Here is a 14433-nt window from a genome sequence, read left to right as displayed (position 1 = left end):
CACAGAGAGAGAGAGAGACATTCACAGCATCACACTTTACAAAATAAACAGCTGCACAGGATACACATGTGGTCCTGTGTTGTTCATAATTAAACACTGACAGTGGGGCCATTTAACCCATTCTGACCTGAGATCAGATTAAAAAAATGTCTATTACATCCTGACAGTTTCATTATTAACCCATTCTGACCTGAGATCAGATTTTTTTTAAATCAGTCGTTCTTCGATTTTTCAAAAAATAGCAGACCTACAAGCTCGTATCGCGCCACTCGGTGGCACGATATGAGCTTGTAGATCTGCTATTTTTAAATAGCTAAAGCACGACATGATGCTGACACCAAAATGGGTGCCCGTTCAGAATGGGTTAAACATGTATGCACTAGTCATCCCATTGTGCGGTGCTTTGGATAAAATTGTTCACCAAATGATACAGTAGCCTATTATCTTGGATAAACAGGCTGATAATATATAACCAGGGTCTTTAAAAGGATAACCGCTAGTCAAGGATAAATAGCATGGAGAGGATTCGTTGAGGGGATAAAAAGGAATCAGGCTGGTGGTGAGTTTGACGGCAATGCAACTGGACAACAGCATTCATCACAATCACATTCCACGTAGGCTCTCCCCATCTAGACAGCCTCAAAAAAGATCAGACCTGTGCAAAAGTCTTCAAAGTAAAGTAAAACAAAACGAGCAGTGGCAGTGTTGCACTTTGATGTGTATTTCCAACATCCCGGCAATGTATTCTGTGACAGGGCGAGCGGGGGACTGACTTACTTTGATCCACAAACACCAGTGTGAACTGGTTCTTGGCACAGCCGTCCTTAAGCTGAGCCGTGTAGGAGCCTTCGTCTTCCCGAGACAGCTGATCAAACAGGATTTCCAGCAGACCACTGGCCTTGTCAAAGGTAATCTTACGACGCTATGGAAGAGCACACGCACACGTCACATTGCATAAATTAATGCATATACAGGCAGGTGCACATGCACACACACTGCAGATCAATACAACAATAACTAGCAACATGTAGTAGGAGACGAGAACCTAGGATGCAGTGCATACAAATTAGACACTCGACATTAGGTAGACAATTATGTATTTGCTCTTATACAGACATGCCTTTTACGTCCAAGCACATACACCAATGCACGCTCAGAAACACGTACATTTGATGTCTGTTTCCTGGCAACATTAGTGTGAGTGTGCACTGATTGGCATCAGCAATGAATGTGATTTATGATACACGGGAAGCCTGGGGGTTCTAATCAACTAAATGGCTTCAACTGTGATCATTTGGAATCAACTGTTAGTGTTGAGCTGTTAACCCATTCTGAACGGGCACCCATTTTGGTGTCAGCATCATGTTATGATTTAGCTATTGAAAAATAGCAGATCTACAAGCTCATATCGCGCCACCGAGTGGCGCGATACGAGCTTGTAGGTCTGCTATTTTTGAAAAATCGAAGAGCGACTGACATTTTTAGAATCTGATCTCAGGTCAGAATGGGTTCATCAGACCAGTGCGTGTCCAGTGGAAACCTTCGTATGAATCTGATCTCAGGTCAGAATGTGTTAATGACCCTATACTCAGATGCTGGATAATGGGTGTCTTGGGTGAGAGATGAACATTGAAATAGGATGAATGGATAATAATAACCAGTAATCTTAGAGGGAAACATAGAGCTGCTAATTCATGGATTTTATATGAAATTGCTCTCAAGTTCAATATTTTACCTCGCAATAGTCCTGCTCTTCAGAAACATATAATTTCATGCAAACATACACATACACACATGCATACGTACAAGTACGGTTTTCAGAATGGGACAAAAACACAAGTAGAATGTTGTGTTGCACAATAATAGTTTTAAACTTAATCTCACAAATAGGATATGTATTCATTCTGGGTTTGTTTTGCCTAATGATGATGCTTTCTCTGTCTTTTTTTTTTGGATAATGCATTTAAATTGCACTTGTGGGAAGTGGTAGGTGAAACTATTTGATTATTTTTTCATACTCCAATCCATTATACATTAAACCATTAACATATTATATAGAGAATTTGCAACTCTCAGGCCAATTCTCCAAAGTCATATGAAGGTTTTGCATTAAACAGTCAACCACAGCCATTCATATTGAAGTCCCAATTCTTACACCTGTGGGGTACTTATACATAATGTGTAAATTAATGCACATTTCAATATGTGTGGATTAGATTATTTCCTATGCACATGGCATAATAATCACTCTGTGATACAGTAGGACTGAGAGTTGTAATATCGTTTTGTCTATACATGATTAATGTGTGGATTTATTTTCACCCGAACCTTGATCTCACTGGAGACCTTAAAGCCTCACTATGTAGGCTAACCTTTTTTGTAATGAATATCATTATTTTATCCAATCTGTATGTTAGAGTATGTTATACAATATAAATAGGGCTCAGACTTTAAAGGAGCATTCAGTGATTTGGTCTGCCCCGGTAACAAGATGTGCACATACCACATGCACGCACAACAGTGAGGGGACACAAAACAGGCACACCAAGGCCCACCCCAGCTCGATCATGATTGGCGGAAGGCCCCTCTCTATCCTGATTGGATGAAGGCTGGGCCACCTAGCCAAAAACGAAACCTACGGTTTTTTGACCACAGGGGTTAACTGGGGACAGGGAGGAACTCCTTATATGGTCAGCACACTCTATAGTAGGGACTAGGGAGGATTATCATAACAAAACAAAAAAATAAGTGATATTTGAATGAAGTGAAATCACTGAATATACCTTTAACTGATTAATTTTGATTAATTACAGAAACAATGACGCAATTAAAAATATTAACACATTTTAATCGTGCTTAGTTTTTGCACCAGGGAACCTTTCTCGCTAGACGTATTCCAAGCGTACCGAGCATACCGGTGCACGCAATGGGAGCATAAGCCGATCAGACAGCTTTGCTTGATGAATGAGAAAATTATATTAAAAAAACATTATTCATTGATTTGCTCGTATACCAAAATCCATTCGAGGTCAAATATTGATATGCGATAAAAATGTGATTAATTTTGATTAATTAATTATAATTCCTCAAATTAATTAGATAAAATAATAATAATCAAGTCCCAGCCATAAATATAACTTATCCAATTATAGTGGTTGTACAGTATTTAGTCTCCCTGCTCTTCTATTGAGATATTCCTATAGATTGTGTCAAACGTTATGTCTCACCTAGACACAGGATCTGACACGGATTTTGACTTGATGGTCCAGATTCAATTCATCCCCCGAGCAAGAAGGCCCGCTCTATTAGCTCAATGGTTGACATTTCAGCAAACCGGGTTCAAATCCAGGTTAGAAGAGGAAAGTTACATATAGAGCTGCTTTAATGCTTGATCAAAAATGATAACAATTTTGGCCAAAGCATATTTTTTATGGTGTGGCACTGTAGGGACCAGTTAAATGGCCTTTGCTTAGAGTGTCCGCCCTGAGTCTGGGACCCAGATAGATACCACGACTATCAAAATGGTATCCAATCTCTCCCTGCTTGGCACTCTGGAGGTACGTCCCTGGGATGTACTAGCATCAACAGGAGTGCACTTGTACATCAAGCTGCCTCATGCCATAGAGATAGGACCCTGACCTATAGGAACCATTGGTTCACAAGGCTACTCGCCTACTGTACTGTAGTGGCCGAGCCTTCTAGAAGAGGGACTGTGAGTCCAGGGCTAATCTACAGACCATGACCTCCTATAGTATTGACATCATAGACTGTATGAGATCCACATGGACGCTATACTCTGTTAGAACCTGTACTGTATATTGTTAAGTACTGACGTCAGGGCTTCATGTGCAGAAACAGAACATCCAGTTAGTGGCATTTGTCTCACAGGGGTGCTGGTGATCTCTTGGGCGTTGCATACGAGACGAAGCTCAGCGGCATCACTCAGGCTCTCTGTTTGAAGCCAAAGGCGCACGCTGCCTTTCCCCGACACCTCCACCTGCCAGCCTGACTTCAGGAGGGCTATTACTGCATCGAGGGACACCACACCGGGGGAGAGGCACATTAAGCAGTTACATTTAATCACATTAAGCCTCATTTATATTCCGTGGTACGACTGTGTCCCTTGCCAAAAAAAAAGTGCTGATCTACAAGTTGACAACGTGTCACATCACATCGTGTTATTTCTGGTAAGTGCACCCCTCCTGCAATGGAGTATGAAATGAGCTTTATACACTCTCACTCAATCGCCATAGACAAAATAGAATGTGTATATGATGGGGAAATGCAACATTTACATGCGGAATATTTGATGTGCACAGAGTTGTTACATCATGTCAGCACTGGCAGGTCAATATGTAAAGTTCCACATTCCACATTGATCCTAGGTCCTTGTGTGTGTGTGTGTGTGTGTGTGTGTGTGTGTGTGTGCGTGCGTGCGTGTTGGCTTTTAAGAACAGCATAAAGCTTCTTCCTCAATACAACATTACACTTTGCAGTACTTACATGGATTTCTGACATGCCAGCCAAGTTCAGTCCATTTTTCAAGGTCTATGGATAAAATCAAAACACAGCCAGTGAGTTCCACTTATAATTCAAGTTAACATCCTAATCAGAATTGACATTTTTCTTGTGCAAATAAATAAATGAATAAATAAAATAGATAAACAAACAAACAGACAGACAAACCTGATCTGAGTGATGTTATTATAACCAGTTTGAACAATAAATGTATTTTCTCTCCAGCCCCCCCCCCCCCCCCGCCCCTTATTCTTCAGCTATTTTAACGCAGTTTACCTTCAGCGGTGAAGTTGTAGCTAGAAGAAAGGCTTGTGTTGTCCTTCACCTCCACCGTGTAGAGACCCAGGTCTTCCTGAGTAGGGTCTGTGAAGGTGAGGACTGACCTGGGGGTGAAGAGATGGTGGGATTGACATACGGGGATGGAGCCATGAGATAGACAGCTTCACCCACTTTTGCAACCAGAGCTTATTTTAATGGTGTTTGGGGAACAATAAACACTTTCCTGGGGTTTTAGTGTGTATATGTTTTTTTTCATATATTTTAGTTATGACGCCATGTATGTTCATGACCAAAGACCTGCCATGAACATGGTCTGACTTATACTTCCTGGACTACAAAGTCACACCTCCATGGAGCCTCCCCCCTCTCCATAAGGAGGGGAAGTACACTAAAGCATCATGGGCATTGTAGGAATTCAGCAATCCAGTCACACATACTGCAAATTTCAATTTGTGCTACTGTTATGTACTACAATAACCAAAAACATCGCATGGATGCACCTGGGACGTATCCTCAGTGATGTATCCCAAGGTCATCAGGGTTTTGGGTCTCTCGAACATCATACCCCTCACTCAGGTGACCCAGCCGGGATGATCAAGTCCCGACTTACGTCCCAGTAGCTACCCTCAATCAGTCCCATTAGGGAAAAACCAAGGCCACACAATCCGTTGCTCCGGAACTACTCTGCCGGGACTGGGAAAACCAGATTCTTGGGTTGACTCCTGTCCGGGCCCCTCCTACGTCTCACCAGGTCCACTCCTGCTCTCACCGGGCCCAGGACCTGTGCGTTGCACCAGACTCCCAGCACCAGGCACTTCATTCAGGAGTGGTGGATTATAATGGCCCTCCTAAAGGCCTCACCAAGGGGTTTTTGAGCTTCCTCCTCACGGAGGACACAGGCTGGGGCGCTAACCCATACTGCTGTATACAGGGTGCCGGGTGCCGTCTATATTCCGGCTGTCACCCATCTCTCCGGTGGTCACCAGACTATACCTGGTTGTCACATAGTCTATTCCTATGAGTCACTATAAATAGAATACTATGAATACTACAAATACTATTAACATTGAGTGACTGCAGTTTCTTCCAGCGGTGAAATGTCCCTTTAATGAAAGGGCAGTGATCCCCTGGCCAGTGGAAAGTATCTATTGTAAGTACATTTACTCAAGCATTGTACAATTTGGACTATTTGAGTGCTTTTGGAGGATACTTTAAACTGTCTCTTGTGTCGCTGGGTGAGACATTGTGTAGAATTAAAGGAATATCTGGGTCAGCTTAAACTGTCCCTCGTGGCCGCTGCAGGGTGAGACGGTGTGTAAAAAGATCTGGGTCAGTGTTGAACGGTCAATGGATGCCACTTAACTGGCCAGACAGACCTGGAAAGCCCTTTCCAAGACACGCACTTAACTGTGAGAGAAAGCCTCTGTTAAAGGAGAATTCCATGCTAGAAGGCTTTCTTACCTTTCTTTGTAGTCGTTACGTCCCCACCAAAGAGGTCCAGGTGTTATTTTGTGCAAAAGCTTCTTATTGGCTATTTCCCCTAGCCTGGGTAAACCCACTCCCCCTGCTGGACAACATTTCATTCTGCCAGGAGGGGTGAGTCTGGCTAAATGGTAATACAAAGTCCTTAAGATTGTATCAGCTTTGGTACGAGCCAATCCGCGACCGAGCTCAGGGCTCTGTGATTGACAGCGCACGTTGGCCAATCAGGAACGATTTGAGCAGTTGATGACGTGTGAACTCCTCGACTCATTCACAACAACAAACATGGGAATGAGGAAGTAGGAACGGAACGCGTTTAGATGACGCCTCTTGTTTTGATATACGCTGATTGGCTGAAGGGGTTGTCCGTCAACGCTACTCTCCCGCCCCACGGCTAAACAGCCACACAGGCGATTATGCCAGACTCACCCCTCCTGGCAGAATGAAATGTGTTCCAGCAGGGGGAGTGGGTTTACCCAGGCTATATTTCCCCTACCATAAGCCCTAAATGAATTGCATTGAATTGAATGGGAATTGAATGGGGCTATGGGGTGTTGTGCTAATTTGCTTATTTCCATCGCTCAAAATTATAATTATTTTGTATATATCCTCTCTTCATAATGTAAATAATATCCCAAGCGGCACAGTTTACTACTTATTCCGATGGAAATAAGCGAATTAGCACAACACCCCATAGCCCCATTCAATTCCCATTCAATTCAATGTAATTCATTGAGCGCTTATGGTAGGGGAAATAGCCAATAAGGAGCTTTTGCACAAAAAAACACCTGGACCTCTTTGGTGGGGACGTAACAACTACAAAGAAAGGTAAGAAAGCATTCTAGCATGGAATTCTCCTTTAAAGCTGACCCCTGGTGTGACCTTTCAGAATTTCAGACATTTTCGCCTCAGCTTGAATACACTGCTCTTGCTTGGCCCAATTCCCACACATACTCCAAGCCTGTGCACTACACGCACACGCATGCACGCACGCACGCACACACACACACACACACACACACACACACACACACACACACACACGCACATGCGCACATACACACATGCGTATACCTATTGTTCTTGTTCTCCACCCTGACTCCGGCGCCGTCGATGGACTCTCCGTAGCTCCTGCTCCAGAGGAACTCACTCATTTCTGTCATCTCAGTGTTCTCGTAGCTCAGGAAGATGAAACCATCATTGTCCACACCGATCTCTATGTTTTTGGTGCCTAAGGCAGATGGAAAAGGTTAATGGTGTTTCAGAGTGTTAAGCTGTACACTGGACGTTTATAGAGATAGTTATACATCACAGACGTCTGATGTATAACGTCTAAATGTAAATATGATTAATATTATGATTTGGATTCATAGCAGCAAGAAACAAACTATGTATCAAGATACATAACCCATACAGCTGAACTATGGGAAGTAAAATTAGCTACAAAATCCCTGTATTTTAGGCCATTCTGAACGGGCACCCATTTTGGTGTCAGCATCATGTTATGCTTTAGCTATTGAAAAATAGCAGATCTACAAGCTCATATCGCGCCACCGAGTGGCGCGATACGAGCTTGTAGGTCTTCTATTTTTGAAAAATCGAAGAGCGACTGACATTTCTAGAATCTGATCTCAGGTCAGAATGGGTTAATCAGACCAGTGTGTGTCCTGTCCAGTGGAAACCTCGTATGAATCTGATCCCAGGTCAGAATGGGTTAGGCCCGGACGGTTAGCTCAGCCTGACGGCCTTTGCCGCGTGTCACTCCCCATCTGTAAATCTATCAATGAAGGCAAAAAAAATCTTAAAAACCCCCCACTGTGGTTTGAGTATACACGTATATGTAAAACACTGATATAAGGGGGTTAAATGGAAGTTTGTGGTACTGCATGATGTCTGACCTGGTTGGGTGAGAGCTGTGATTGGCTCAGTGGGCAGGGAGGCCGAGCCCACCCCAGCTTCATTGACGGCAGACACGCGGAAACGGTACATCTGCCCCGCCTTGACACCCGACACCTGAGCCACACAGGAAACACACATTTATCTTCATATTCATTAGCTATTTGATATAGGTAGCCTTAATGCACAGTGCATACAATGACCATGCAAGGTCTCTTTGCAGAGACAGAGTTTGAACAACCAGACTGAGTTGACATTGTGTGACTTTATGAAGAAACACATTGTAAAACATAAAATGGTGCAGCTAACTACCGTATTTTGTGTGATTTCTGGACAGAATCTGAAGGAGAAAAAGTGTGTTTTACAAAAGTCGACCTCCTGGTGGCGCCATAAAAGGCAATTGTGAAAATGCAAATCAAAGGATTTTTCCTTGGCCTCTAGAGAGTGTGCATGCAAAGTTTCACGCAGATCGGTGCAGTTATAGATACAAATACGAATTGGCCTGTTATAGCGTTCATGATTTCAGCCATTTTGTTCAAAACGGAGAAATCCTGCAAACTTTGGAAGCCAATGGAATATTGGAAAATCGGACATATCCGTGTTGATCACATGACTATAGAGATAGTGTGTACCAATTTGTGTGATGTATGAATAAAATCTGTAGGAATAATATAAAAAAAAGTGTTTTGCATAAATCGGCCTCATGGTTGCACTATAACAGGCTGTTCTGGAAAACTGGGGCAGTGGTTCGGAATTGGCATCCAGAGAGTGTGTGTGCACAGTTTCGTAGTGACAGGGCCAACGGTGCCGGAGATTAGCTGGTAACGGACGGACGGACGGACGGACGTACGTACAAGGGGCGAAAACATACGTTTCAGTTCAACTGTATAGAGGTGAGTGAAGTTAAGAAACTGCTGAAATCTATTCCTGGATATTGGTTTGCAGGCAGTGAGACATTAATCTCCATAGCACAGTGTTAAACGTTGCTTCTGATTACATTCCAGGTCCCTTAAGTCACATACTTAACAGATGTCTGCTATGCGGGGTAGGGTATATCCTGACCTAGACTGTGGAAGGAGGGAAAAGTCATTCCACTTCTTAAGGACAATAAGTTACCTTTCTGTGTTCCAAACAGTAGACCTGTATAAGCTTTTCAATTACAATATCATGAAAAGGGGCATCAAATGCAGCACTGAAATCTAACATAACATGCAATGTTTGGGTCAATCATGTGCTGTTGCATGTCGAATGACCCTTTCTAATAATAAATAATAATAATAATACATAAGATGTTCTAGGTACTCAAAGTCGCTTTACAGGACAAAAGAATAAAAACAACTTTATTAGGAAAAGCTAGTTAAAGGGACTTAAAAAAAAAACTTTTGGTCATTTTATCATCTACTCAGGCTTATGTGACACCACAGACAGTTTTTAAGTTGCTTGATTCAGTAATTCGATATTTGATATTCATTTTAGCTGCACTCACTCCCTTCCTAAACACATCGTAACTTCAAACTCCATTTTAACCATAATAGATTAATCAAAAACACCCATCCTTATTTCTGGTACTATCATAGTGTCCTCCTATGTGAGGGGGCTGTGTTTCTTCATTTACTGTTTTCATTTATTTTTAAGTGGTGCAAACCACTTCATTAAGGAGCATTGTGTGTCCCTGGCTGCCTGGCTGGGTCTGTCCCTGGCTGGCTGGCTGTGTCCGAGCACGAAAATAGTATTTGGTTGGTTTTCAAAACCAAGTGTCACTGTTATGCAGCCTAACACACACATATTAACTGATGATTTCAGGTGTATCAGTACAGTACAGTACAATTTACAATTTACAATTTAGGCATTTAGCAGACTTACATTTAAGCAAGAACAAAAGCATGGGAATACATCACATAAAAGCATTTATCAATATCATGAAACATGCGTAAGCTAAGAAAGTAACAGTGGAATATCTATATAATGAAACTATACATACACTATACATATAAACTATACATATTTACTACTATGCTATACATATGTACTATGGCGTGCTATGACTATGTATACAATACAATTATAGTGCTGTCTACATAACATGCTATAAGTCTGTGTCAAATGCTATCTAAGCCAACAGAAATGCTATCTAAGGGGTTAGGGTAAGTGCTATGGGCCATGATGGAGTCTGAAAAGGTGGGTTTTCAGGCTACGGCGGTACAGTACAGTACAGTACAGGGACCCCCCGGGGACCCCCACACGGAGTTGCACCACTTACTTTACACAGGGGTGATTTTAATGTTTGTTTTGGAAAATAATAAGGAGCAGGAGGAGGCCGGAGGATACAGAAAAAGCTAAAATGAATATCAAATATCTAAATACCGAATCAAGCAACATAAAAACGGTGGTGTTCACATAATCCTGAGTAAACAATGACCAAAAGCTTTTTTGAAAGTGAAATATCCCTTTAAAAAGCTTAAAAGCTAAAACTTTGCGTGTTGATATCTGGTAGTCAAGTTAACATTGTACAAAACAATTGTCTTGTATTTGAACATGAATAATTCTCAGTTTACTAAGTGCCTTTATTTTCATTTAACCAAATACTTTACTGTAAAACACGCAAAATTCACAATAGAATATTTGCCGGTAATGGTCGTATATTTCGTATAATTCTAACGTAATCTATTTTCGAATAGCCAAATAGTATAAAATGCTGTTTGAGTGGTTGCAACATATACCTTGTAAAAGGTATTGGGCGTTGGCTCATCATTCACGGCAGTCCAGCTCTCAGATTGGTCACTCTCGCTGCTTTCCAGCAGATAGCCAGTAACGGGGCTGCGTCCTCCATACAATGGTGCCGCCCACAGCAGCACCACAGAGCCCTGTCTCACCTCCCTGAACTCCAGGTCATAAGGGCACCCTGGTGGAGGGACGGTGTAGATGGGTCAGAACAACCAGGTAGAGAGAGAGAGAACTATAGATAAAGTGCCCCTCGATCGGGCACAGGTATCCACCATGCAGGGCACCCTGGGCAGGGGAGGTTGTGGCCTCCTGGTGGCGCTATAATAGGCCAATGTCTTCTTACGCCTTGGATGGCAATTGGATGATTTGAGGAATTTTGTTCCAAAAATGTGTTTTTGCAAAAATCCACCTGTTGGTGGCGCTACAACAGGCCAATGTGAAAAGGGTGGGATCTATTCCTCAGCCTAGTAGGAAAGTCTGTGAAAGATTTCACGTCAATTGCAGGCTGCGTTCATGATTAGAGGCTTTCTGTTCAAAACGGGCCAATCCTGCAAACTTTGAAAGCCAATGTTAGCCAATTAGGATGGAATATGAAATATGGGACAGATCCGTCTTGAACACATGACTATAGAGATAGTGTGTAAGGATTTGAACACATGACTATAGAGATAGTGTGTAAGGATTTGCGGGATTTTTGGACTGAGGAGTAATAGAAAAAAAGTCGAGGTTCATCGTTGGCATCCAGGGAGTGTGCGTGTGCCGGATATTAGCTGGTAACAGACGGACGGATGGACGGACGGACGGACGCACGCACACACACACGGACTCACACACAGCCTCACAAACACACACACACACACACACACACACACGGACTCACACACAGCCTCACAAACACACACACACACACACACACACACACACACACGGACTCACACACAGCCTCACAAACACACACACACACACACACACACACGGACTCACACACAGCCTCACAAACACACACACACACACACACACACACACACGGACGGAGTGCAAAACATACTCTCTCCTCATGCCTTTGGCCTGATGGAGACAATGAGTGAGTGAGTGAGTGAGTGAGTGTGTGTGTGTGTGTGTGTGTGTGTGTGTGTGTGTGTGTGTGTGTGTGTGTGTGTGTGTGCGTGTGTGTGCGCGTGTGTGCGCGCGTGCGCGTTGTGTGTTTATACCTCTAGATGTGTGTACTGTATCTATGTGCACTCTAGTGGCCTTTTTTGCGATAAGAGAAATCCACAAATCTTCCAATAAAAATATGTCAAAGTGAAATATAGGGGAAAACAATGGCCCGATATTGGGTGGTAGATTTATATTTGCAGGGCCCCATAATAAGCCATAAAGGATAAAGCAGACTTTCTTTGACACAGCCTAGTGATCATAAATAAATAAAAACACAAAAAATAATGGTAAAGCAAAATGCATGGTGACTTTGCTTAATCTTCTACCCCTCTTTTTCAGTGCCAGCGTGTGGTAGTTAATTTGCCTAATGATTTTCGGTCACATTTAAATTATTAATGACATTGGAGAAGGGTAGTGGTGGTGGGGTACTACGTGTGCCCATTTGCAGAGATTAACGAGCTGCGCTTTAACAGTGGTGTATGTGCAATAGCTTCTCTCCATTTCCAATATTAATATCATGACATTATATTGAGTGGGGCCAGTACTGCGGGGCACGGCTGCCTACTGAACCATCGCATTATTGCATGATGGACTGTGTTTAGAAGAATGAATAGGGGAATGCATTATTAGTTTGCGCAAGAGCGTGTGTGTGTGTGTGTGTGTGTGTGTGCGCGTGTGCGTGTGCGGACATGCATGCGTGAGTGTATGTGTTGTGACTGTGTGTGTGTGTGTGTGTGTGAGTGAGTGAGTGAGCGAGTGAGCGTTCTCTGCACTTGGATCAGAATTGGCCAGGTCCCTTTTAAGTTCAATCACTTTCAAATTCAAATTAGAAACTGCAGTTCAACAGCTAATCACAGTGTATTCATTGTAACACTAACATATGTCAGTTTTCCATTAACACGTGTTTTAAGCCTACTGCCTGTCAGTACAGTTAAATGGGACAGTCCAGTATTGTCAGTACTCAGTAGTAGTAGTACAGTTAAATGGGACAGTCCTATCTATTGTCAGTAGCGTACTGTATATTATGAGCGTATCATATTGTCTCTGTTCGGTGGGAACCTCATTATAGCCAAAACTGCTACTTTTCAATCTTTTCAAATTCAAAAAGTAGCAGATCTACAAGCTCGAAACGCATCGCTTCGCACCGTGTTTTGAGATGTGCTACTTTTGTGTGAAGCTGTATGATCAATTAATTTAAAGAAAAAGAAAAACACAAAAAGTTACAATATGGAGATAAGAGGTTTGTGCCTGACAGTGACGATATAGTGTATGGGTGGTGTGGGTACAAACCTGCATCAATTAAATGCATATATATATATATCCCTTGAATTAGAGTAATCGAAATAAAGCAAACACAATTTACAGTAGGCCTATATGTGCGGAATGTGCCACATATAGAGGGCTTGAATCAGTTTTTTGTGTGATAGGCCTCACCTGGCTCCGGCATTATCCATTCCTCACAAAGGAAGGCTTCGCTGGCTTCAGAGGCCTTTCCAACTCCGGCCATATTAGTAGCAAAAACGCGAAACTGGTAATGGTGTCCACTAGACAGGTTGGAAACCTAGAGGTAGATATGGACGTAGAACACACACAGAAACACCTCAGGATTCAACGATGACATCCTCAGTCGTAAAATCCGATGTTCATTTATCCACCTGTAACTCTGAGAGTGTATAGCCTACACAAATGCAACCACTGCTTGGTTTACAATTCATACACTCAGTCGGATTAACCCCGCATGGATTTACAGTGTGCCTCTGATCAAAACACGGGTTACAGGGGCGCCTGGCCCTGTTTATTGTAATGACACAGTGTCGTCGTCCCCCGATTGAGTCTGGTCAATGCAAACGCCCACAAAAAGGTCCCCCCATGCCTTGCCAGGCAGGCACCACTGATTTGCGCAGACCGTTGTGTCGCTCGCTTTGTATTCAGACGTGCTTAGACTGTAAGCACGTCTGAGCGTCCCCCCCACTCCCCCGGGGTGTTGGGGGACCCCCTAGACGGACATGAGAGTGCTATTAGCACTCTCATGTCCGTCTAGGGACGAGAGTGCTAAGTTAAACTTAGCACTCTCGTCCCGGTCCAATTTATTTAACCACAGACACTTTTGAACATGGTTCCGTGCTGTGCCGCTGCCGCCACAGCACTTCTGCAGAGGTCCCAGAGACACTGGCTTTGGGGAGAGAGGGGATTCTTCCCTATCGATCTACACATTGATCTTCCTATTCACAGCCACTTTAAGCCCCTTATCGCTCCAGTGAAGAGCTCCAAACCTCTCCTGCCACATTAAGGCCCTCCAGCAACAGCTGTCCATCAATGGAAGCAGCCAGAGAATGTTGGGAGGGGGTTTAATTCACATTAACAGCATTTGCTTCC

The 14433-nt window shown here is 43.0% G+C and overlaps 1 protein-coding gene across 2 annotated transcripts in view; it reads right to left on the bottom strand.

Moving 5' to 3' along the window:
• The window catches only part of myom3 (myomesin 3), a 77617-nt gene that overhangs the window by 14027 nt on the left and 49157 nt on the right, over nt 1–14433 (bottom strand). The window contains exons 19-26 of one of the 2 annotated variants that reach the window (XM_083760322.1): nt 13492–13618; nt 10896–11077; nt 8178–8292; nt 7354–7510; nt 4795–4901; nt 4490–4548; nt 3887–4009; nt 778–922 (exon numbers count right to left, since the gene is read on the bottom strand). In XM_083760322.1, the coding sequence (XP_083616448.1) occupies nt 778–922; nt 3887–4009; nt 4490–4548; nt 4795–4901; nt 7354–7510; nt 8178–8292; nt 10896–11077; nt 13492–13618 (1015 nt within the window). Of the gene's footprint in view, nt 1–777; nt 923–3886; nt 4027–4489; nt 4549–4794; nt 4902–7353; nt 7511–8177; nt 8293–10895; nt 11078–13491; nt 13619–14433 lie in introns of both variants that reach the window. The other variant, XM_083760321.1, reaches the window with a different exon arrangement.

Source organism: Protomyctophum parallelum (genome assembly GCF_964188405.1).
Source record: "Protomyctophum parallelum genome assembly, chromosome: 3".
NCBI classification, from domain to species: Eukaryota; Metazoa; Chordata; class Actinopteri; order Myctophiformes; family Myctophidae; genus Protomyctophum; species Protomyctophum parallelum.
This window is presented reverse-complemented; position numbering and strand designations above follow the sequence as displayed.